This window comes from Cyanistes caeruleus, unplaced genomic scaffold (assembly GCF_971803275.1).
Source record: "Cyanistes caeruleus unplaced genomic scaffold, bCyaCae1.hap1.1 HAP1_SCAFFOLD_119, whole genome shotgun sequence".
Lineage (NCBI taxonomy): Eukaryota > Metazoa > Chordata > Aves > Passeriformes > Paridae > Cyanistes > Cyanistes caeruleus.
In genome coordinates this window covers 18,570-42,309 of record NW_028255918.1, presented here as the reverse complement: position 1 = coordinate 42,309, position 23,740 = coordinate 18,570, and the positions used below count along the sequence as shown (strand labels likewise).

At 50.3% G+C, this 23,740-nt stretch overlaps 1 protein-coding gene and 1 long non-coding RNA gene across 2 annotated transcripts; one reads left to right on the top strand and one right to left on the bottom strand.

Moving 5' to 3' along the window:
- The first annotated feature begins 4,903 nt into the window (after positions 1-4,903).
- On the top strand, positions 4,904-9,993 carry LOC147646143 (uncharacterized). The gene is made up of 4 exons (XR_015281948.1): positions 4,904-4,996; positions 6,579-6,687; positions 7,141-7,219; positions 7,406-9,993. It is a non-coding gene; the product is annotated as an uncharacterized LOC147646143 (long non-coding RNA).
- A 1,467-nt stretch (positions 9,994-11,460) lies between these two features.
- On the bottom strand, positions 11,461-15,507 carry LOC111943344 (olfactory receptor 14J1). Its single transcript, XM_086873886.1, has 3 exons — positions 14,574-15,507; positions 13,519-13,643; positions 11,461-12,466 (listed from the first exon to the last, which is right to left on the bottom strand). Exons 2-3 carry the CDS (start codon positions 13,547-13,549, stop codon positions 11,511-11,513), a joined length of 987 nt encoding a protein of 328 aa, XP_086730012.1. The 5' UTR covers positions 13,550-13,643; positions 14,574-15,507; the 3' UTR covers positions 11,461-11,510.
- Between the last annotated feature and the right edge of the window lie 8,233 nt (positions 15,508-23,740).

Below are 23,740 nucleotides of genomic sequence, written 5' to 3'. Positions count from 1 at the left end.
TCAGCCTGCTGTCACCCCACAGGCTGCTGTGACCTCATGGCCAGCGTGGAATTGTGTGGGGAGTGGGATCTGCCTTCTTCACCAGGGAGCTCATCCTGCCCAGCAGCTCTGTCCAAGGGCTATGACAGGGTCCCAGCCCAGCTGATCTCACAGGCTGGGGGATGAAGGGATGGAGAGCAGCCCTGCTGAGAAGGACTTGTGGCTGCTGCAAGGAGAGAGGCTGGACATGAGCCAGCCATGTGCCTCCAAAGGAGGCTGCCCAGCAGCTTGAAGGAGGTGTTTCCACCACCCCTCTGCTGTGGTGTGAGCCCACCTGGAGTACTGCATCCACCTCTGGGTGCCCAGCACAGAAAGGACATGGTCCTGTTGGAGCTAGTCCAGAGGAGGGACAAAATGCTCTGAGGGCTGGAGCCCCTCTGCTTTGGAGACAGGCTGGGATAGCTGGGGGTGTTCAGCCTAGAAGAAGGAAGGCTCCACGCAGACCTGATTGCTACCTTTCAGTATTTTAAGGGGGCTTGTAGAAAAGACAGGACAGAATTTTTAGTAGGGCCTGTTGTGACAAGACTGAGGAGGAATGTTTTCAATCTAAAAGACGGTAGATTCAGACTAGACCTAATGAAGATGTTTTTTACACTGTGGGTTTTGAAACCCTGGCACAGGTTGCCCAGAGAGGTGGGCATCCATCCCTGCTGACATTCAAGCTCATGCTCTGAGCAACCTGATCCAAAGGTGTCCCTGCTCACTGCAGGGCACTGCACTAGATGGCCTTTAAATGTCCCTTCCAAGCCAAGCCATTCTGTGCTGCTGTGCACCAGCAGAGCAGTGCTGGAATAATGCTGGGGTGATGATGCTGGCACCTGTGTTTTGGTAGTTGTGCCATTTAGCTGTTGGCCAAGAGAGGATTGATGGGCTGCACAGTGAAGTCTGCAGAGAACAGTGTGCTCAAGGGGAAACAGGAGAGGAACACGGCTTCCAGCTCAGATAAATGCCAGCATTTTGCTCCTATTCCTTGTTAAGAAATAAAGCAATGTTCTGAAGATTCCTTCAGTGTGGGTGCACAATTGGCTGTATCAGTGCTTGTGTTCTGTAAAACAGGTGAGTTGTTACAGCTTCTTGCCCCATTTATCACTGGATAAAACCCAAATACTACATTGCTCCATGTCTCCTTTCTTCCAAGTAAAGGCAGATTTTGTTCATTCTTCAGTGAGACATATTCATCTGTTGACAAGCAAATTCTTCTTGCCATTCACACAATGTTGATTTGCTCTAATCAGATTGTGATTAAGACCTACCTCTCACTGTAATTAAGGCTGATGAATTGTGAGGCAAGAGTTGCATAATTTGCCTTGGAGAGAGTTTTTCTCTAATTCAATGACATTTGAAGACAGGTGTAGCCTGCCATACTTGTGGCATTAGTCTCCAACTCTGTCCTTTTCTCTAACCCAAGGGGAGGATCAAGGTCTGCAGGTCTCATCTGTGCACCAAAAAGTTAATATCTCACCCAGTCCTGCAGATGCTCATGATGGTTTCTGCCGGGCAGTGGCCGAAGCAGTCACGGTGATGGATTTCAGGCAGCGCTGGGGCTGTGCCAAGATCTCAGGGGGCCCAGCCAGAACAGTCGTGGCTGTTCTGCCCACATGGCTGGTCCCAGGCCCTTGCTCCCTTCAATTCCAGCTGCGGGCCGATGGCTTCCCCTCCCTGTGCCCGGCAGCCGCTGGGGCCACGCGGGCCGTGGTGAAGGGGCCTGGCCCAGCCCAGAGCCGCTCCCGGGGCCTGGCGGAGCCCGGCTCGGTGCAGGCCAGGCTGGAGCAGGGCCGGCCTGACCAGCACCCAGTTAACTCTTCACAGCTGGAAACAACAGAGAGCTTTCCTGGGCTTGCCTGCCTTTAAAATGTGGATTTCACAGAGGCAGACTCAGCTTCAAAATTATTTAATAGCTTGACAATTCTCAGAGCCAGCCAGCTATTGGTTTTGCTAAGCACAGAGAAAACTCTTAGCAGCCCCCTCCTAGAATAAACATTTGCACGGGTGGCTTCTTTCCTCCTCAACAAATATCAACTAATATAAAACCAGCACAGACACTCAGGGTGAAGCAGGAAGCAATTTTGAAGCAATCGTTTTAAAGCAATTGTTTTAAATCAATTATTAAGCACAGATTGATGTCACTTCTCCAGACCACAGTGACTCCGCCACCTCCCCCCTGGCCAGCCCATTCCAATTCCCAATCAGCCTTTCTGGGAAGAACTCCTTCCTATTGTCCAGCCTAAACCTGCCCTGGTGCAGCTTAAGGCTGTGTCTCCTTGTCCTGCCCTCCAGCAGATCCCCACTCGCAGCCAGCTTGGTGTCATCTGCAATTTGTGAGTGCTGGACTCGACCCCCTCAGCCAGACCCTCAGTGAAGATATTAACCAGGCCTGGGCCCAGCACAGATCCCTGGGGATACCACCAGGGACTGGACACCAGCTGGATGCAGCACCATCCCCACCACTCTCTGGGCCCGGCCTCCAGCCAGTTCTGCAGCCAGCAAAGAGTGCTCCTGTCCAAGCCGTGGGCTGCAGCTTTTCCAGGGAATGCTGCAGCTCTCCGTGTCCAAGGCCTTGCTCAAGTCCAGCTCGACACATCCAGAGCCTTTCCCGCACCCACCAGGCGGGTCAGCTGGTTATAAAAGATCAGGTTGGTCAGGCAGGACCTGCCCCTCCTAAAGCCACGCTGGCTGGGTCTGAGCCCTGGGCCATCCTGGAGGTGCCGTGTGATGGCACTCAAGGGGGTCTGTTCCAAAACCTCACCAGGCACCGAGTTCAGGCTGACAGGCCTGCAGTTCCCCAGAGCCTCCTGCCAGCCCTTCTTGGGGATGGGCTCACACTGGCACCTCCAGTCCTCTGGGACCTCCCCAGTGAGGCAGGACTGATGAGGAGAAATGATGGAGAACAGCTTGGGGAGCTCATCCACCAGCTCCCTCATCCCCCTAGCATGGATCCCATCCGATCCCATCCACCTGTGAGCATCTGAGTGGCTCAGCAGGTCTCTGACTGCTTCCCCCTGGATTACAGGGGGCTGTTCTGCTCCCTGTCCCCATCTACCAGCTCAGGAGAACACTTGTCCTGAGGAAAACCTGTCTTACTGTTGAAAATTGAGGCAAAGAAGGTGTTGAGTACCTCAGCCTTTTCCTCATCTTTGGTAACCATATCCACCCCAATAAGGAATGAAGATTTCTTTCTTGAAGTATGTCAGTTCTTCCTGGACCCCTTTGTTTAAGGACTCCTACCCTTAAAAAAATCTGTACCTGATTCATTAGCAACCAAAGAACCATCCTGAATAGGCCATAATTTGCCCTCTGGAAGTCCAGTGTAGGAGTTTTGTTGATGCTCCTCCTTCTTTCACAGAATATTTCAAAACTTGATAATTTCATGGTCACTGCACCCCAGGCAGCCTCCAACCCCCACATCCCCCAGCAGCCCTTCTCTGTTTGTGAACAGCAGGAGACACAGCTTTCCTTGGCAGTGGCAAGAGAAGGAAACCTCCCCAAAGTGCAGCTTGGCAGGTTCAGCCTGGAGAGGAGGAGAAAGAAAAGTCCCTGCCAGGGTAGAATTTTGGTGCAGGAGGTGTCCCAGCATGAGACTGGACCGTGCCATGGCTGAGTGTGCCAGGAGCCGGCAGTCAGTGGGGCCCAGGGATGCTCCAGGGGACTTGGAGTTTTGCGTCTGACTCCTTAAGCAGCTTCTTCAACCTTCTCTCAGTGCCTGAGGGTCCTGGACTCAGCCCCAAATCCAGCCTGGGGTTCATTAAAATACAGAAAGCCTTGGGGGCTCTTTCTCTTCCTTCCACTGTCTTCAAGTCCAAGGCTTGTGCAGCTGCTTGGAGTCAGTTTGGAGTTCTGTTAAGGAGGAAGATTTGAAAATCCACCATGTTTTTTATTTTATTTAAATCAAGGGTGTATTTTTCTATTTTCTAGTTGAGAGAAGAGGTGACAGAAGCATTCCCCAAGTGATCTTGATGCTGAATGTCTCCTGAGGTGGTCTGGTCATGGAGAAGAATGAGCCCCTTGTGGGCTGCCCCTGTTTGGACAACCTGCTCCTCACCCCGAGCCTCAGCATGTCTGACATCACCCACCTGGGACTGACATCCCAAAACATCGAAAACATTTATCAATTTTTCTTTATAATTAAAATCTAATAGATAAATAAAAATAAAATTTTAATTTTTATAATAATATTAGTCTATCTTTTTATAAACTAATTTTAATATTTATATAAAAGAATTGATACATTTTTAGCAACTAAAAACATTACTGGTCTTTGGTTTTAAGTACCACAATTCCCTTCATTAATTAACTGACCACTATTTCTCCCTCTTTATGCAAATTATTCCTATTTTTAGTTCGTTAATCATCTTTTTTATCATTTTCTCAGACAGGGGAGAACTGTCTGAGAAAACAGGGAGGAAAATCAGGGAACACAAAAGGGGCCTCTTTGTGGTCCACGGAGACTTTTCCGGGTAACATTTGAGGCAGTTTTGGGTCTGGGAAGGGAATTTAGAGAGAACTTGGGTGTCTGGAGGACACTTGGGGGAGCCGGGTGGGCACTTGGAGGGGCACTTAGGGATTCTGTGGGACAATTCGGGGTCTGGGGGAGCATTTGAGGGTCTAGGGGGGCACTTGGAGGTCAGGGAGGGGAATCTGGGGGCCCTTCGGGGTCCGGATGGACACTTGGGGGGCTATAACAGGGAATCTATGGGCCGCGGGGAATGATGGGAGTTGTAGGCGCCAGTATAATAGGGTTTAATGGGCCCGCGGAGCATGACGGGATTTGTAAGCACAGCTCCAATGGGTTCCGATGAGGCGTGGGGCATGACGGGAGATGAAGTCCCGGCTGGAATAGCGCTCTATGGGCGCCGCGGAGCATGATGGGAGCTGTAGTCCCGGAAGTGGCTCGGAAGGCGGGTTTGGCGGTGCGGGAAGGCACTTGGGAAACATTTTTGCATCCGAGCTGTGGCTGCAGGTCCTCGGGGCGAATGTATACGGCTCGGGAGCACTTGGGGGAACCTGGGGAGCTCTAACCGGGCTCTTTAGGGCGTGGGGCACGGCAGGAGGTTTTGGCGTGGAACTGTGTTCTGGGATGATGGGAGATGAATTCCCAGCAGTGGCTGGAAGAGGCGTCTGTGGAGTCAGGAGCATTCAGGGATCCAGGGACGCTTTGGGGGGTCCCAAACAGTCACTGAGGGGGCACTCGGGGATCCTGAAGAGTTTGGGGGAGACTTATGGGACATATGGGGGTGATACTGGTGTTCTGGGGAGCACAGGGCAGTCCATCCCAGTTCCTTCCAGCATGATCCCATTTGCTCTCAACCACTCCCAGTCAGCCTCAGCGTAGCTGGACTCCCTGCCAGTATGATCTCAGTCACCTCCTGCATGATTCCAGTTCATCCCAGTATAAGTCCTGTTGCTTCCAGTTACCCCCAGCATGCACCCAGTCACTCCCAGTTCCTGCCTGTTGCTCCTGGCATGACCCCAGTTGCTCACAGGTGCTCCCAGTCAGCCTCAGCATGATCCCAGTCACTGCCATTATATCCCATTTGCCCCCAACCTGGTTTCAATTGCTTCCTGCAGTTTCCTACTCACTGCCAGTATGATCCCAGTTTCCCTCAGTGTGATTGCAGTCTCTCCTGGCATGGGCCCAGCTGCTCCCGGTATGATCCCAGTATGATGTCAGTACACAGCCAGTGCAATCCCAGCCACGGCCAGGATGATCCCAGTACAAACCAGTCCCTGCCAGTGCTGCCACTCCTGGAATCCCCCAGCCCTCTCTGCGTTCCCCCCTCCTGCATCTCCCCAGAGGAGCCCCAAGGGCTGGCAGTCCCCAGCCAGGGTCCCCAGCCAGCCCCAGGTTGGATCTGCAGCCCCCAGTTTTCCCAGTTTCCCTCTCCTTTTCCCCGGGCCGGGTTCCCCCCGTCCCCAGCGGGTGGGAGCAGCGGAGAGCCCCGCGCTGCCAATCCCGACCTGTCCCGGCTCCATCCCCGCTCCTGCCGTGGGCTGTGAGGGGTTTGGGAACGGGGCACCGAGGGTGTCACTGCTCCTGGGGGAGGAGGCGGAGGAGGGATGGAAGAGGAGGGATGAAGAAAGAAAATGAGAAAGAATGGAAGCAGGAGAAGGAGCTGATGTTAGGGAGGAGAAAGGAAAGGGATGGAAGGGGAGGAGAGGGAGGAAGATGTTGTAAATACTCCACGAACCCCTTCATTCTTGTCGCCCATGGGGATGTGTCCGCCCTTCACAGAACACGGGCGGGAAGGGGTCTCAAAATATATACAACAGGGACCTAAAATATTTTAGGTAAAGAAGGCTCAGACTTACGAGACGTGGTCCTGGGTTTATTCATGTGGATCACCCAGGGCAAGGAAGAGGCTGAGATTCCTCGGGTGCTATCTCTTAAACTTGGGGGAGGGGTGGTGAGGGGATACAGGGGGGTTACAGCCAATGGGATAGGGAAAAGCAAAGGGAGGTTAGGTAGGGACTGACCTTATACAACACCAAGGGTGAGTTCTTCCCCTGGGACAGACCATAATTGTTTAAATGAACTTCAACAGGAAGAGGAGGGACAAAAGAGGATCAGGGAAAGGAGAAGGAACCAAGAGGTCAAGAACTCCCGGAATTCACAGTCCCCCACTAGTGGGATCATCACCCCCCATCCCACAGGTGACTGGGGAGGGGGAACTCAGCCCAGATATTGTGGGAGGTTCCTGGGTTGGGTTTTTGGGGAGGGGATATTTGTGACTTAAGGACTGCAAAGCTGAGCAGAAAATGCCCCTTGGGGGGACGCTGGGGGGTCCCAGCATCCCTAAGTGGGGAGATGGAAATGGGGGGAACTTTTTGGATTCCTGGCACTCCCAGCAGCCTGAGGAGGGATGGGATCGAGTAGACGGAGGACCCCCCAGTACAAGCATGACTCCCAGCAGCTGGGACAGGAGGGAACCCCTGAACACCAAAGGGGAGATACCAGAGATGGAGAACTCCTGAGAGGCATTTTTAGGGCTGAACCTTGATGTTTTGGAAGTTTTTATGGATAACTTGTGATTTCTAGAGATGGACTTGGGCAGGAGGAACCCCCTAATCCAATGTGCTCATGAATTGTATTTTTCCCCAAACCAGGATTTTCCATTCCCAAACCTTAACTGGATGGAGGAGGAGGCTGTGAGGAAGAGGAAGATGCCCTGGGACAGCCAGGCAGGTGAGGAGGAAGTCAGTGCCCCTTTCCCCCTCACTCCTGCTCCATCTCCCAGCCCAGCCTGGCCCCCGGCTGCAGGACAACCCCGCTGCCAACGCCGTCCTGCCGGGGACGCACTGGGGGGATCTCCTTCCCCTTCCCTCTGGCACGGAGGCAAATCCCATCCTCTCCTTGTCCTTCCTCCCCCAGACAAGGAGCTGAGGATGGAGACCAGGGAGGACAAATCCCCACGGCAGAACCTCATGGAAGCGGCCATTTTGAGCAGCTCCAGGGCACAAGTATCTAATGGGGTAGAAAAACCCTGGAGATCCCACAGGAAGAGGGGCTCCAAACCTAGTCCAGGGTACTCTGAAGAGGAAAGACCCACCCTGTGTTGGGAAGGCGGCCGGAGATGCAGCTGGGGCTCTGAGCTGGTGGTCCATGAGCAGCTTCAGGATGGGGAGAAGCCCTACAAGTGCTTGGAGTGTGGGAAGAGCTTCAGCCAGAGCAACAGCCTGATCTGCCACCAGATGATCCACAGTGGGGAATGGGCCTGTGAGTGTTGGGAATGTAGGAAAGGCTTCAGCTGCAACTCCCACCTTGTCACCCACGTAAGAGATGGTCCGAAGAGTCCCTCATCTGTCTCACAACTGTCTCAAGGACAGAGACTGAGACCCTGAATATCACAAGGGACTTGCTTTGGGGGTTTGGGCCTAGCTGAGGTGGATGTTTGCTAAGTGATTGTTTGCAGGTGGTTGCACGGTACACTGCTCTCGTTCCTGCTGGTGAGCAGAGGCTTGTGCATGGTAACCTGCACAACGGGATCTCCATGACTCACGGCTCTCGTTCCTGCTGGTGAGCAGAGGCTTGCAAGACATGGATCGCTCTGTACCCTACACCTGCCCCCTGCGCAATGGAATTCATCACAATGATCATCAGTTGTTGGGGAGGGTGAAACAGGGAACCCTTATGAATGTGATTGTTTGGCAGAAGATTCTAAAATATGAAGGCTAGAATCGAAGTAGCAAGGAAAGTCTGCTTTGAGTCATAGGATACTGAGTACTGGTTAACCAAAGAACAATAGCCTAGCCAGCTAGAGAAGAATCCCTGTTGATAAAACAATGTCCTTCTGCTGATAGAAAGTCCAAAGGTCAAGAAGCAAGGAAAGAACTTGTAAAGCTTTGTAGAATTTAAAATGCAACACTGTATGTTAATATAGGGAAGCTCATAGGCTGTATGTAAATTCTTTACTGGGTGTGTCTCATAGTGATTGGTTACTGGGAATTAGAATATTCATTATAGAAAAAGATATATTGGATTGTAACAAGAACTTTGCTCTCTTAACTATTCTCTCCTACCTCTGAACCCCTCTCCCTCACCTCTTACCCCTTTACCCCTCTCCCCCACTCTTAACTCTCAGCCCCCTCTCCCTGCTCCTACCCCTCTCACTAGTCTTTCCTGCTCTCTCCCTCTGGTTTTTCCCTCTTTCCCTCTGTTGCTCTTACTCCCTCCCTCCCCTTTCCCTCTGTTGCTCTCTTACTCCCTCCCTCCCCTTTTCCAACCTCCCCTGCTCTGCCCGCTCTCTCCCTCCTCCTCCTGACCACATGGACGCCGAGGCTGGTGGCGGACACGGGTCTCCCCTCTTTTTACCCTTATAATAAATTGCTTATACTTGAGCAGCTTGACCCTGGAGAAGTCTCACCGCAAGCGAGTGTTTTTACACAACAATAATCAGTCTCCTCTGGTTTTGGCCCTGCGCCCCTCGCTTTGCAAAAGACTATAAAATCACACCCCAAACTGACCTTCCTTTGAGATCTCCCCAATGGACAGAAGACTGCATCGTTGGACGGCTGAGTGGACTTTGACGTTGGTAGCTATAATCCCCTTACTCTCTTTTCCTTAGGCTTTGCTTTCTCCTCTTTTCCCTCTATTGCATATTAGTGCTGATGAGCACTCAATAAAGTGTGTTTTGCTGTTTAAGTCCTTGGTTTGCTGATAATCTTTTGTACTCTAAGACCGGCTAAAAGAACCACATCACGAATCCCACCTTGCGGATTGTGACATGCATTGCACTGAGGGAAGAATGTTGTGTATATGCAGATCACACAGGAATAGTGAGGGACACCACGGCCAGATTACGAGAAGGATTAGAAAAGCAGAAAAGAGAACGGGAAGCACAGCAGAATTGGTTTACATCATGGTTTGACCATTCACTGTGGCTGGCCACTCTCATATCTACCTTAGCAGGACCGGTCATAATGATTGTGGTAGCATTGATTTTTGGACCCTGTATATTGAATAAGCTTGTGTCATTTGTTAAAAGTCGCCTAGAGAAAGTTAGCATCATGTTGATAGAATGCCAGCAATTGCTTTAAAAATGTTCTTGTTTGAAATTCCCTTTAGCTATTCCCAGTTACACCCCGGTTATCTCTTGCTTAACATACCTTATGCTTTTAATATGAGTTTGTAATTGTTATAAAGCATAGAATAAAAATAGGATGCTTTTAGTATGTTAAGATTGTTATCTGGTTAAGATTGTTATGATGTTAAGATTATTAAGATGTTAAGAACGTTAAGACTGTTATGTCTTAGCCAAGGTAATTGTGCATAGGGAGGGGGGAAATGTAGTTAGTTACGGTCTGGCAGTCGGAAGATATCACGCTGTACGGGAAGATAGGGCCCCTCTCCTGATAGCCAGCAGAGTTTAGTTTATGATGTAAGCAGACGGAAGTGATGTAATGGACACATATTATAGAATGATGTATCTTTTACCAATAAATGCCATTTGCCATCCACCACATTGGAGTCTGCGAGCACATGGACCGAGCGACCTAGGGTTGGTCACGGTGCCGTTCCTGAACCAGGTCACCACGCCACCGAAGGCAACACCTCAGCCATGGGGGAAGGTGCTTGGCCAAGGGAAAAGGAGGCTCCCTGGGTGCCCTGCTCCCCTCTCCCTGAGGTGCTGAGAACTCTGCAGCCCCTCCTGCCATCCCATCTGCCCAGGCCAGCACAACAGCCCTGGCCTTGGGGCCCTCAAGAGCTGCTCCTACTCCAGGTCCAGGGACCATCCCAAAGCTGGGGCAGCCAGGAATCTGTGTCCAATCCTGTTCATTCCTGTTGTGATGGTGAGGGATCCTCAGCCACTCTGAGGTTGTTGATCAATTTTACTATTCCAGAGGCCACCTCTTTCTTGGGCTCATGGAACCAAGAGGCCCCTGTGACACTGCAGGGCCTTGTGGCACCATGCAGAGCATTGCAACAGAGCAGGACCTCGTGTCATGAGGCCCATGCCACTGGGACACTGCAGGGCCCCATGGAACCAAGGGGCCAGTGTTGCACCTCAGGGACTCATGGAATGAAGGAAACATGTTTGACACCATGGTGCCCAAGAGGCCCAGTGGTGACAGTGTGGAACCAAGGAGAGCATTGCTGCACTGTGAGACCTCATGGAACCAAGGATCCACTGTGACACTGTGGGGCCTTGGGGGACCAAGGTGCCATTGTGACACTGCGGGGCCCAAGGATCCACGGGACTTTGTGACACCAAGGGGTCCCATGGAACCAAAGGGACATTGTGACCCTGGGAGGCCTCATGGAATCATGGAGACCATTGGGACACTCCAGGGCCCCATAGAACCGTGGTGACACCAAGTTGGCTGGGAGTGTTGATGTGCTGCAGGGTAGGAGGGCTCTGCACAGGGACCTGGACAGGCTGGATCCACGGCCCAAACCCAACAAGGTGAGGTTTAACAAGTCCAAGTGCCGGGTCCTGCACTTTGGCCCCAATGACCCCTGCAGTGCTCCAGGCTGGGGACAGAGTGGCTGGACAGCAGCCAGGCAGAAAGGGAGCTGGGCCACTGATGGACAGCAGGCTGGACATGAGCCAGCAGTGTGCCCAGGTGGCCAAGGAGGCCCCTGGCCTGGATCAGGAATGGTGTGGCCAGCAGGAGCAGAGCTTCAGTGCCACCCCTGACTTGTCCCCAGCTCTACACACAGACATTGCTGCTGCAGCTCCAGAGAAGGGAAAAAAAGGCAGATCTCTGGAGAAAACTTTGCTGGGAGACCCTTTAGTTCATTTAAAACCAGCAAGAGTGCAGCCCCTCATTGACACAGTCTGTGGCCACAGGAAGGTGGAGAGAAACAAAATGAGAAATGGCACAAACAATGACATTTCTTTGTGGACAAGATTAAAAAATGAAAACCTTTAAGAAAGAAAGAAAGAAATTAAGAAAGAAAACCTCCAAAATGAAACAAACAAGAACTATCAAAGACGACTTTTATTACAAGTGATTTGCAGAAACTGACCAGCAGTTTAATGTTTTTGAAATTGTCCAGTCATCAGTGTCCACACTGCAGCCTTGAGCTCCTGGTTCCTCAGGCTGTAGATGAGGGGGTTCAGGGCTGGAGCCACCACTGAGTACAGAACTGACAGTGCCAGATCCAGGGATGGGGAGGAGATGGAGGGGGGCTTCAGGTGTGCAAATGAGGCAGTGCTGAGGAACAGGGAGATCACAGCCAGGTGAGGGAGGCAGGTGGAAAAGGCTTTGTGCCGTCCCTGCTCAGAGGGGATCCTCAGCACAGCCCTGAAGATCTGCACATAGGAGAAAACAATGAACACAAAACAGCCAAGTAACAAACAGGCACTGACTGCAATGAGCCCAAGTTCTCTAGTGTATGAATTTGAGCAGGAGAGCTTGAGGATGTGTGGGATTTCACAGAAGAACTGGTCTAGGGAATTGCCATGGCACAGGGGGAGGGAAAATGTACTGGCTGTGTGCATGAGAGCACTGAGAAAGGCACTGGCCCAGGCAGCTGCTGCCATGTGGGCACAAGCTCTGCCGCCCAGGAGGGTCTCGTAGTGCAGGGGTTTGCAGATGGACACGTAGCGGTCGTAGCACATGATGGTCAGGAGATAAAACTCTGCTGAGATGAAGAACAGAAAGATAAAAAGCTGTGCAGCACATCCTGTGTAGGAGATTTCTCTGGTGTCCCAGAGGGAATTGTGCATGGCTTTGGGCACAGTGGTGCAGATGGATCCCAGGTCAGTGAGGGCCAGGTTGAGCAGGAAGAAGAACATGGGGCTGTGCAGGTGGTGGCTGCAGGCTACGGCGCTGATGATGAGGCCGTTGCCCAGGAGGGCAGCCAAGGAGATGCCCAGGAAGAGGCAGAAGTGCAGGAGCTGCAGCTGCCGCGTGTCTGCCAGTGCCAGCAGCAGGAAGTGGCTGATGGAGCTGCTGTTGGACATTTGCTGTGGCTGCACATGGGGACCTGTTCATGGATAAAGGACAGTGACAAGTCAGGAGAGGCTGGGACTCACCTTTGTTCCTGCTCTGGGAAAAACTTCACCCAGGTCCCTGCCTGAGCTCCAGCTGTGCTGAGTGTGCCAGGAGCAGCCAGGCCTGCGCCTGGGGGCTCTCCAGGAGCCATCCCTGCCCTGCTGCCCTGGGTTTGTGGCCATGTGGCAGAGGGACAAGGCTGGAAATTCAGTATTTGTCAGGGGAATCACTCCTAAAGCTGAAGGGCTTGGTACCACCTGCACACACAGTTCTAAAGTATGGCAGGAGATGGTTTTAGGAATTGTTCTCCTGCCCACACATCATTCCTGGTTCTCTGAGGTCAGAAATCCCCAGCATTTCTGCTGCACTCAGAGTTTGCCACTGAGAGATGTGAGAGGCAAAAGATTCCCTGTGGCTTAGGGAAGGTGAGGGGCTGGATGGGCTTGTTCCCAACTGCCCTGGCTTTGCACCTTTGGCTGGAATCAGAGCACAATCACACTCCTGTGTCACCCTGGCATAAACCAGACCCTGCCCAGGGCAGAGGGATCCCTGAATGTCTCACCCTCTCTAAAGGTCTCTGGGCAAGGTCTCAGCACCCCCCTCTGCCAAGGACACTCACAGCTCCCTTGGCAAAGCCAACAGCATTTCCTCAGCTGTGACATCTCTGCCCTTCCCCGTGGGACATTCAGGGAAGTCCAAGAGGCTCTGGCACAGATTTGCAGCCAGGAGGGCAGCTCAGAGCTTGGAAGGACACAGCAAGGAGATGCCCAGGTGTGCCCATGATGGGATCTCAGGGAGGGGACTCAGCTCATTCCCCTTTGCCATGGACTGCTTTGCCCACAGCCCCACAGGTCACAGGGAAGCTGGGACACCCCATTCCCATGGACACACCTGCCTGGCAGCAATCCCAAGGGCAGGGCCTGACTCAGCTGCTGCAGATGCCAGAGCCTCCCTGAGAGCCCCAGGTAACAATGACAATATCAGAGCAGTGCATTTAGGCTGTTTAGGAGCCTCCCAGCAGAGAGACTGAGCACCCAAACTTACAATTCTGGCATCTCTGTAAATGTTCCAACATTACTTTGCTGATCCTGGTGTGTCCCTTTCAACTCAGAATGTTCTGTGATTCTGGGATTACAATTCCTCTTCTGCTTCTCTCATCACCCTGTTGTCTATAATCAAAAGAGAAAAAACCCACAAACTTTTAACAGTGTTAGAACAGTAAAGTAAAAACCAGTTTCATTGGAAGCTTCCAGGTGTCCCAGTGGGGATGTGGCATACCCAGCCACTTATTTCAACAATTTATGAAGGTTGATTAATTAGGATATTTAACAGAAACATTCAATAGGAGATTCATTGCCCCAGTTACACGCCCCTGAGTCAACCCATTGGAGTAGGTCCAAGGGTTTCTTTGCCCCACTTTTTGTTATGACTGCTCACATTCCAGTTAAAAAGCAAAATGTTCTTCCAGTAGCTCCTCTTTCTGATGATAAGACTAAATAGTATTTCAGAAATCTATTTAGAAAGTCACTTTATTGTTCTAAAATCTAAGAGAAAGGTTAGGAAATGTACTAGAGCTAAATCAGGATAACAGTTATAGAAGTATATAATAGCAGTTTAATAGAGTTACTTAAGGATTATGATTTTATAACTATATAATAATAGTTTACAAATCTAAAAATATATTTAAAATATATAAAAAGTAAAAATCCTTTTGTCATCATTGCAACTTTCCCACCCTGCTTAAAGAAAGAAATTGAAAACACTCAGGAAATCTCCTGATCTTTACAGCAATCCCATTCTCACCTTCCTTTGGGAAGTGTCCTCTGGAGCTCTGCCCAGGCACGACTGGAGCTGGGAGCAGCCCTGCCCCACACAGCCCCTCTCAGCAGCAGCCCCTGCCCTGCTCAGGGTGGCTCCTTCCCCCCACAGCTTCTCCCCAGCGCTGGGAGCAGCTCCCCGGGCTGGCTGAGAGCTGTCCCTGGCAGGCAGCAGAGTCCCTGCCCCAGCACAGCGCCCTGGGCTGCAGGACCCTGCTCTGCAGGACAGCCCTGGGCACCCCTGGCTGCTCTGCACAAGGGATAGGCAGAGAATGTACTCACAGAGTCTGGAGGCACTGGCATGTTCCAGCTTTAGGAGATGCCTCCAGGAGCTGCAGCTGCATTGTCCTGCAGCCAGAGGCTTCCTGTGTCAAGGGCTGGCAGGGATTCTGCCCCAGGCACTTCTCAGCACCTTCCCAGCCCTGACTGATTGAAGCTCTCTGTGCCTCTGGGCTGTGCCTGGGGTGGCTGCAGGCAGTGCCCCAGCCCTGCTGGGCTGGAAGAAGAGCTGCTCAGCAAGAGAAATGTGCTTTTGAAGCTCTTCTTGGTTTCCAGGAGCTGCCTCTGTGCCAGGAGCCTGGCCCAGCTCAGCAGCACAGACACAGCAGCAGGACTTTAATGAGCCTCTTGGGGCTTTGTGCTGAGGCCCTGAACATCAGTCCCTGAGAGGCAGGGGAAGAAACCTGTCAAGAACTCCAAGTCAGAATGGAACTCCAAAGTTTCTTTTCCTTTTAATGGGTCCCACTGAGGGACAGCACTGAGAAAGTGTCCCCAGGCCCCAGGCAGAGCAGAGAACTGGAGGCACTGATGACAGGTGGGGACAAAGAGAAGCCAAGTCTTGGTGCCCTGGGCCACAGCAGCCTCTGTGCCAGCAAGGGCTGTGAGGAGACACCTTGTCCTGAGGCCCTGGGGCCTCCTGGCACAGCCCCAGCAAGGCTGGCCACTGTCACCCCCTTGGCCTGCCCTCAGCATCCCCCCTAGCCCACATGCCAGTGGCCTCAGGGATCTGCTGGAAGGAGTCCCTGGGGAACCTTGCTCAGGAATGGCCCTGGGGGCTCCTTCATGCTCCCAGCAACTGCAGCTTTTTCAAAAGACTTTGGCTTTTGCCTTGGAGTCTTTGAGAGTTTGTGCAATCCTGGCCTCCAATTATCTGCTGTAATTAGTCCCTTGAGAGGCTTTGTCAGCAACAACACTCAGTGGGGCTCATTAATGCTTCAAGGTACTTCAGGTTCTTCAGGTACTTGCCTTTTTCCTTCCCACACTGAATGTCTGAGAAGTTTGTGCAATCATGGCCCCAATTATCTGCTTTAACGAGTCCCTTGGGAGCTTTGCATTGACACTCAGTGGGGCTCATCAATACTTTGAGATACTCAGGGCTTTTTCAGCTGCTTTGGATTGTCCTTTCCACACTGAGTCTCTGAGAGGTTTCTGTGCAATCCTGGCCTCCAGTTCTCTCCTCCAAGGAGTCCATGAGGAGCCTGTGCTGGGGATGGACCTCAGTGGCACCCATTAATCTTTGGAGAAACTTTGGATATTTTCCTCTGACTTGGACTCCTGGAAAGGTTTGTGCAATCTCCTCTCAGGACCTGAGGTTCCAGGGCTCAGCTCCAAATGCACCACGGGGCTCATTAGGATCAAGCAAGTCCCAACAAACCATGGCTGTGCCTTGATTTCCCTCTGGTCTGGTGCAGTTCTTAGGAAAGTTTCCTGCAATAGTTATGGAGAAATAGTTCAAAGAACTTCTAGGAAATATGTGTTCCTATTTTAAAGGGTGTCTTTTATTCCTGTTCACTTTAGAGCAGAGGTGATTGCAGCATTCAGTGATCATTATTGATCCAGGGTCTCTCCTAAGGAGGTCTGGCCAGGTCAGAGAAGCTGTGTCTTGAGACCTGACCCAGTGTGGACAACCTTGCTCCACATTCCCCAGCCCCATCCTGTCTCTCCTCACTCACCTGGGACCTGCTTTGCTCACAGAACTGGCTGCACTCAGGCAAAGAGGGGTTTTCTTCTTTCATTTTAGCAATCTAAAACTGCTGAGTTTCCCCATGGAAAACAGACACCCTCCTCAAGTGTGTGCCAAGCCCAAGGTGCCACCAAGGAGGTTCCCCTTCCCCAAGGCAGAACCACACAAGGAATGTTTCAGACACACAGGAAGCTCTGCAATAAACACAAAGCCAGAGTTGGCTGAAGGCAGAATTAGAGCAGCTGCTGAAGGACAGACAAGCTTTGAACTCCTTGCAGCTGAAAGCACCAAGTGGGTGGTTGGGAGGTGTGTGAGTGAGGCAAGAGTGAGGGAAGGGAAATGCAGAGAGCCCTGGAAGTGCTTCTGTGCAGCCAGGCTGTGGGGAAGGGCACTGCAGAGCTGCCCTGGGCCAGCTGTGAGGGTGGATTATCATCCCAACCTGCCCTGGGCCATGGCAAGGGGCTGTTGCCATGGACACTGCACTGACCCCACTGTGCCAGCCCTTTGCTCAGGGCTGCTGTCACTGCCCAGAGCCAGAGGGGATCCCTTGCTGGGGGCTTGTGCCACGGCCACCTGCCCTGTGCCGCGCTGGCTGGTCAGGCGTCGTGGAACCAGCAGCAAACGCCACTGCCAGGGCCAAAGGTCAGCTCAGCCAGACAGAAAGGGTCAGTGCTGCCACCTGTTTCCATGGCAACCCTCCCTGGGACACCACACCTGGGTCACCTGTCCTGGCAATTGCCATGGAAACCCGGCTCATTGGAAATGCAACGGTGGACAAAGGTTTTAGTGGGGCCTGCCACAACAGGACAAAGGGTGGTTGTTGCAGTGTGTTTCTTGTTCATGGTATGTTCTGTTATTGCCCCAGTTGAAGGTTTGGTCCAAATGAGACCCTCCCACCCCACTTGGTCAATTTACCCTGAGTCACCTGTAAATTCTACCTTAGACCCACTGCATGCTTGGAATTCCACTTCAGAAATCCCCTAAATTTCGATGTTTGATTAGTTCATGTGACCCAATTTCCCCCCATACCTCCTTCATTGGAGGATGATTTTGTGGACCCTGCCTTTTACCCTCCCCAGGATATCTCTGATTAGCTGATGCTTTGTACCCTCCCTTTGAACCACCTCCCTATTTCAGCTGTTGCACGCTCTCATTTTCTGTGTTTTGCCCCCAAGATTCCCCAGAGCAATAAATCCTCTGTTATCCCATGCAAAAGACCTCCCTCTCATCCTTGTGTCCTCAGAGCACAGACTGGCAGCCAAAAGCCACAGAGCCAGTGCTCCAGTCACAGCTGGGCTCATCCTGCTCCTGGGCTGTGACCCACTCCTGGTGCGGCCCAAAGTGACAGAGCCAGATCAGCTCCGGCCCAAGGTGTTACAGAGTGACTCTTGCCAAGGAACTTTGTGCTGCTGTCACTTAATATTAAATCTGGTTTTTGCTGCTCCCTTGCCGGGGATTTTTCAAGCGCTCTCAAGCCCTCATTGGTGACAGGGTGAAGGAGCCCTGGCCCAGGCTCTGGCCCTGGGGGACACAGGGATGCTCCTGGGGGTCCCTGTCCCCCCGTCCCACCCCCACGGCCCCAGCCCCGTCCCTGTGTCAGGCTCTGGGGTCGATCTGATGGAACATCCTCTGGGGAAGGCTGCGGCACCAGGGGTGGGGGAACCCGGGGGGACAGGGGACCCCGCTGTGCAGGAGCAGCGTTGGACTTCTCTGGGGGGAACTGTGAGAGGGGCTGGGGTGGAGTGACCTCCCCAGTGACCTCACATTGCCCCCTGTGATGTCACACTGCCCCCTGTGATGTCACACAGACACCTGGGATGTCACAGAGTTCCCTGGGATGTCACACGGACACCTGGGATGTCACACTGCCCCTGTGATGTCACAGCCCACTCTGGGCAGCCCTTGTGATGTCACAGAGCCAACTCTGGGATGTCATCCTGTGACGTCATACAGTTGTGGAGGGATGTCACAGAAGACTGTAATGTCACAAAGACAGCAGATATTGTCACAGTCTACTGTGATGTCACAGCCTGCTCTATGATGCTACACAGTGACACTCTGATGTCACAAACCACTCTCAGATGTCACAGAGCCACCCTCTATGATGGCAGAGTGTGCTCTATGGCCTCACACCCTCCTCTGTGATGTCACAGCCAGCTTTGTGATGTCACAACCCCATCAGTGATGTCACTCAGCCCTCTTTGTGATGTTATACAGACACCTTGTGATGTCACAGAACACACTTTGATCTCACAGCCAGGTCTGTGATGTCATACAGCCATGCCATGATGTCACAGCCTGCTCTGTGATGTCATGTATCTAATGTCTAATGTCACAGTCCTCTCTGTGATGTCACAGCCTGCTCTGTGATGTCACAGAATCCCCTCTATGATGCTGTAGCTGCTCTGTGACCTCACACAACAAACTCTGTGATGTCCCAGCCCCATCTGTGACCTCACACAACCCACTCGGAGCTGTCACACAGCCCCTTTCTGACATCCCAGCTGCTCTGGGGCTCCAGGACACAGCCCCAGAGGTGCCGCTGTGACACAGCCCCCTCTGGGACATCGCACAGCCCCTGCCAGTGCTGAGCCCCTGGGAGCTCTGTCTGGGCCTGCTCTCTGTGTCCCTGAGCTGCCCTGGCAGGGCCCCAGCCCTGCTGGGCTGTGCTCAGGAGCTGCTCCTGGCCACAGCTGTCTCTCTGCAGCGCTGCCCTTGCCAGGAGCTGCCTCTGGGCCAGGAGCCCGGCCCAGCTCAGCAGCACAGACACAGCACCAGCACTTTCATCACCCTCTCCGGCCTTTGGGGTTCTTTGCATCACACTCAGTCCTTCAGAGTGTGCTCCAGAAACTTCTCAAGAGACCAAAGTCAGATGGAAACACTGAAGTTTCTTGTAGTTGAAATGAGAGACACGAGTGAGAAAGCATCCCCAGGTTCCAGGCAGAGCAGAAGACTGGAGGCCCTGATGGCAGCTGGGGACAAGCAAGGGAAAGGTGTCTGTGGTGCTGAGCAAAGCTGGATGTGTTTCAGGGATGCCAAGGGCCAAGGGCTGAGCCCCAGCCCCTGGCAAGGCAGATGCTGTCCCTCCCTCATTGCTCAGGGCTCTTCCCGGGCCACTGGCAAGTGGGGATGTGCAATGCCAAGGGCAGCACCATGGGGCGGCCCCTGACAGGCTGCTGATCAGGGACAAGGAGGCAATGAGGCCCCAGGGCTGCCAGGGTCACTTGTCCCCTGCTGGCCTCAGGCCCAGGCCCAGCAGCCATGGCCAAAGGGCTGCACAAGTTGCCTCTGGCAGGGCCTTGCAGCTGCTGCCCATCGCTGTGCCCTCTCCAGCCCAGGCTGTGCTACGGTGTTGTGATAGATTGGCATTAAAGAAAACAAAGTCAAACACCTAATGAAGTTAAAACTGCTGGCAGCAGATGGGAGTTTGTCTCCTAGCCAACAGCTGGCCATTTCTAAGAATTGACAGCAGTTTTAAGCACTGCAAAGTGAGATCAAGCTGTGAACAGCAGCTTAAGCCCTAAGGCTGGGAATTTCTTTGTCTCTTGGTTTGCTGGCTGTGAAAGGTAACTGAGCTCCAGCTGGCTTCCCGTCCCCGGCCCAGCCCATGCGGCCCGGGCAGGGGCTGGGCTGGGCCTGCCGCGGCTCCCGGCCGGGAGATGGGGCCTGCGGGGCTTGCCCCGGGCTCTGGCCGGGCCAGGCCGCTCCCTGGCTCGGCTGCACTTTTTGCTGGGACTGAATTCACCACAGACTGCCCAGGAAAGAAAGAAAAAGCTCTTGAGCTGCGGCGGGCTGAGACAGTGACCACACTCTCCAGAGCAGCCATGAAGAATCTTCCAGCGCACACAGCTCCAGCCGCTGCTCCGGCAGAGATCACAGAACCATCTACAAAGCCTGGGCAAGATTTTAACCTTTTCATTACCCAGATGAGACTTGCAGATTAATCCTTTTACCCAGAGAGAGAAAAAGAGAGGAATCAACATGTAAAGAGACTATAAACTATCAGAGACAGTAAAGGAAAGAATTAAGCTTCAGAAGAGGTGGAGAATAAGTAGATGCTTTAATTAAACTGAAATATTTTTCTGTTAAAGCTATGGAGATGGACAATAGCGTCCTGAAAAAACTCCTTTAATTCATGACAGGATATATTGGGAGGAATGGAGTGTTCCAAGTGTGGATTTTCAGCAAGAGGTGGAGTAATTTTGATACAGTGAGGTGCTGGAACAGAGCGGGGAGAAGTAATAGTTGAAGATTTGAGGCCTTGAGAGGCAAAGAGAAAACTTCTGTTTCCAGGGAAGCTCACAGAGACAGATGAAGAGAACTTTTGCCTTTGAATAACTCATCCTTAAAATGCCATCCCTAGACTCATTGACCCATACACACCTCAGAGTGATGTGAAATGGGAGGAGTGAACTGCTGACAGATTTCTGGGCAGCTGGCATCAGGAAAATAGAAAGCTGTAACAGAAATGGTTTTCTTGTGAAAAACTCCACAAATTAGCAGAAGAAGACTTCTGTTCCTCTACAAAGACTGATGAAAAGAGTCTAGCAGGAATTAGGACATTTTAAACACCAAAGTTCCAAGGTTTTTTGTCTCTATGTTGCCATGTGAACAAGGGAATGGTTCGGTAGTGGGGGAGAAAGAGGTTTTCTGGAGGTTTATTCTGGTGTTCTTATTCTTGTAGTTTGTTAATAAAATTTCTTTATTCCTTTTAAGTTTTAAGCCTGTTTTTCTCCTGCTCTAATCCATATTTCACAGCAAAAAATAAGTGAGTTTTCTAGTAATTTTTTAGTTACTGCCTCAAAAACACGACATTTATTGGATGCATTAGCCAGAAAAATGAAATTAGCAAATCTAAACCATTACAAAAGAAACTCCTCAAAATTCCAGGAAAATTCCAAAAAATTCCTTAAATCTTCTCAGAACATTACCAAATTCCAGAGACATCTCACAAAATCTCCAATGATTTCCCCAAAATCTAAGCAAAATTCCTCAAAATTTCCACAAATTTTCACTAAATTTTAGAGAAATTCTACCATATTCCAGAAAAATCCCAGAAAATGTTCACAAAATACAGGAAAAACCACACAAAATTCCCTAAATCATCCCAAAACCCAACCAAATACCTGAAACATCCCACAAAATCTCCACAAATTTCCAGAAAATCTAAGAAAAGTCCCTCAAAATACTTCAGGTCTCCTACAAGTCCCACAAAATTCTGGAAAAGCTCCACAAAATTCCAGAAAAATTCCACAAAATTCCCTTAATCTTCTCAAAACCTTACCAAATTCAAGAAATATCTCACAAAATTGCCACAAATGTCCAGCAAATTCAAGAAAAATCCCACAAAATTCCCTAAATCTTCTCAAAATCCAACCAAATTCCTGAAACTTCTCACAAAATCTTCACTAATTTTCACAAAATCTAAGAAAAAAATCCTCAAAACTCTTCAAGTCTCCTCCAAATCCTACACAATCCCACAAAATTCCTGAAACATACCACAAAATCTTCACAATTTTTCACAAAATTCCAGAAAAACCTCACAAAATTCTGGAAAAGCTCTTCAGAATTACCGAAAAATACCACAGAATTCCTAAAAACTTCTCAAAACCCAACCAGATTCCTTCAACGTCTCACAAAATCTTCACAGATTCCCACAAAATCTTAGAAAAATCCCTCAGAATTCTTCAAATATCCTCCAAATCCCACAAAATTCTAGAGAAATCCTCAAAATTCCAGGAAATTCCATAAAATTCCTTAAATCTTCTCAAAACCCAACCAAATTCCTGCAACATCCCACAAAATGTCCACAAGCGTCCACAAAATTCAAGACAAATCCCACAGATTCCCCTAAATCTTTACAATATTCCATATAATTCCAGAAACAACCCACAAAATTCCTTAAACTTTCCAAGACCGAACCAAATTTCTGCAGTATCTCAGAAAATCTCCACAGATTTCCACAAAATTCAAGAAAAATCCCACAAAATTCTTGAAAGCCCCATGAAATTCGAGAAAAATATCACAAAATTCCCTAAATCTTCTCAAAACTCATCTAAATTCCTGCAACATCTCAAAAAAACTCGATCCATTTCCACAAAATCTAAGAAAAACTCCTCAAAATTCCTCAGGCCTCCTCCAAATCCCACAAAATTCCAGAGAAATCTTCAAAATTCCAGAAAATACCTCGCAAAATTCCCTAAATTTTCTCAAAACCTACACAATTACAGCAACATCCCTCAAAATCTCCTCAAATGTCCACAAAATTCAGGAAAAGTCCCACAAATTTCCCTAAATCAACTCAATATCCCACAAAATTCCAGAACCATCTCACAAAATCTCCTCAATACCCCATAAAATTCTAGAGAAATTCCACAAAATTCCAGAAAAATGACACAAAATTCCTTAAATCTTCTCAAAACATTACAAAATTCCAGCGACATCTCACAAAATGTCTACAAATGTCCACAACGTTCAAGAAAAATCCCAGATTTCCCCGAATCTCATCAATATCCCACAAAATTCTACAAAAAAAATCCACAAAATTCCAGAAATGTCCCACACAATTCCAGTAAAATCTGATGAAATTGTTAGAGATCTGGAACATACATCATCACAGAATGATTCTATGCAGGTGCTTTATTGAAGAACTCTGGGTGTCAGGGGTACACAGACCCAAATCTGACCCATCTTGCTTTTGAGCTGAATATATTTTATACTCTATCGTTATACAACTTAGATATTAATTATTAAACTTACATTGTTCTATTGTATGCATTGTTTTTACCCAAGCATGGATTTCTCGTTATCCCACCTCAACCCCCTAACATTGTTCCTCATGTTCTTCAAACAATAATTATATCTAATCACATCTAACAATTCTATCATTTATCATATATTGATTACACAGGTGCAGTTTCACATGATCTTTAGCAAGCACAAGGCCTAACATTTCCAGGGCCTACTTTTCCCAGGGCTTGCCAAGCCTAACTTTCTTTCTGAGTTCCCGAATTTCCTAAGATTTTAAAATGTTTTACGATCACCTCCAGACACAGAGTCCTGTCTGAACAGTCACAAAGCTACATCTATTTTTAATTTTAACTTTTATAAATTTTTCCAGAGCCTGCTGGCTGTGTTCAAGGTTTTCTCCCTATTTCCTCCCTAGTGCACATTCTCCAGAAACTCTGCTTTTACATCCTTTTGCTTTGATTAAAGTTACCTGCAATGACCAGTCAATCCAAACCATGGGAAAACTTGAACTTCAATGTGTACCTAGGCAAAATATTTACCTCCCACATCTGAAGCCATGAGCTGCCAAGTACTGTCCCCACTGTCATACCCTGTCCCCTGGAGCTCTGCTGATGCCATTTCAAAGGGGTTGCCAATGAAAACAAGTTTGAATATTTTGGTAGTTTCCACATTGGCATTAAAATCCTTGGCTAGAAAAATCACAAGTCAAGATTTCTAGGATTCTTCCATACCAAAG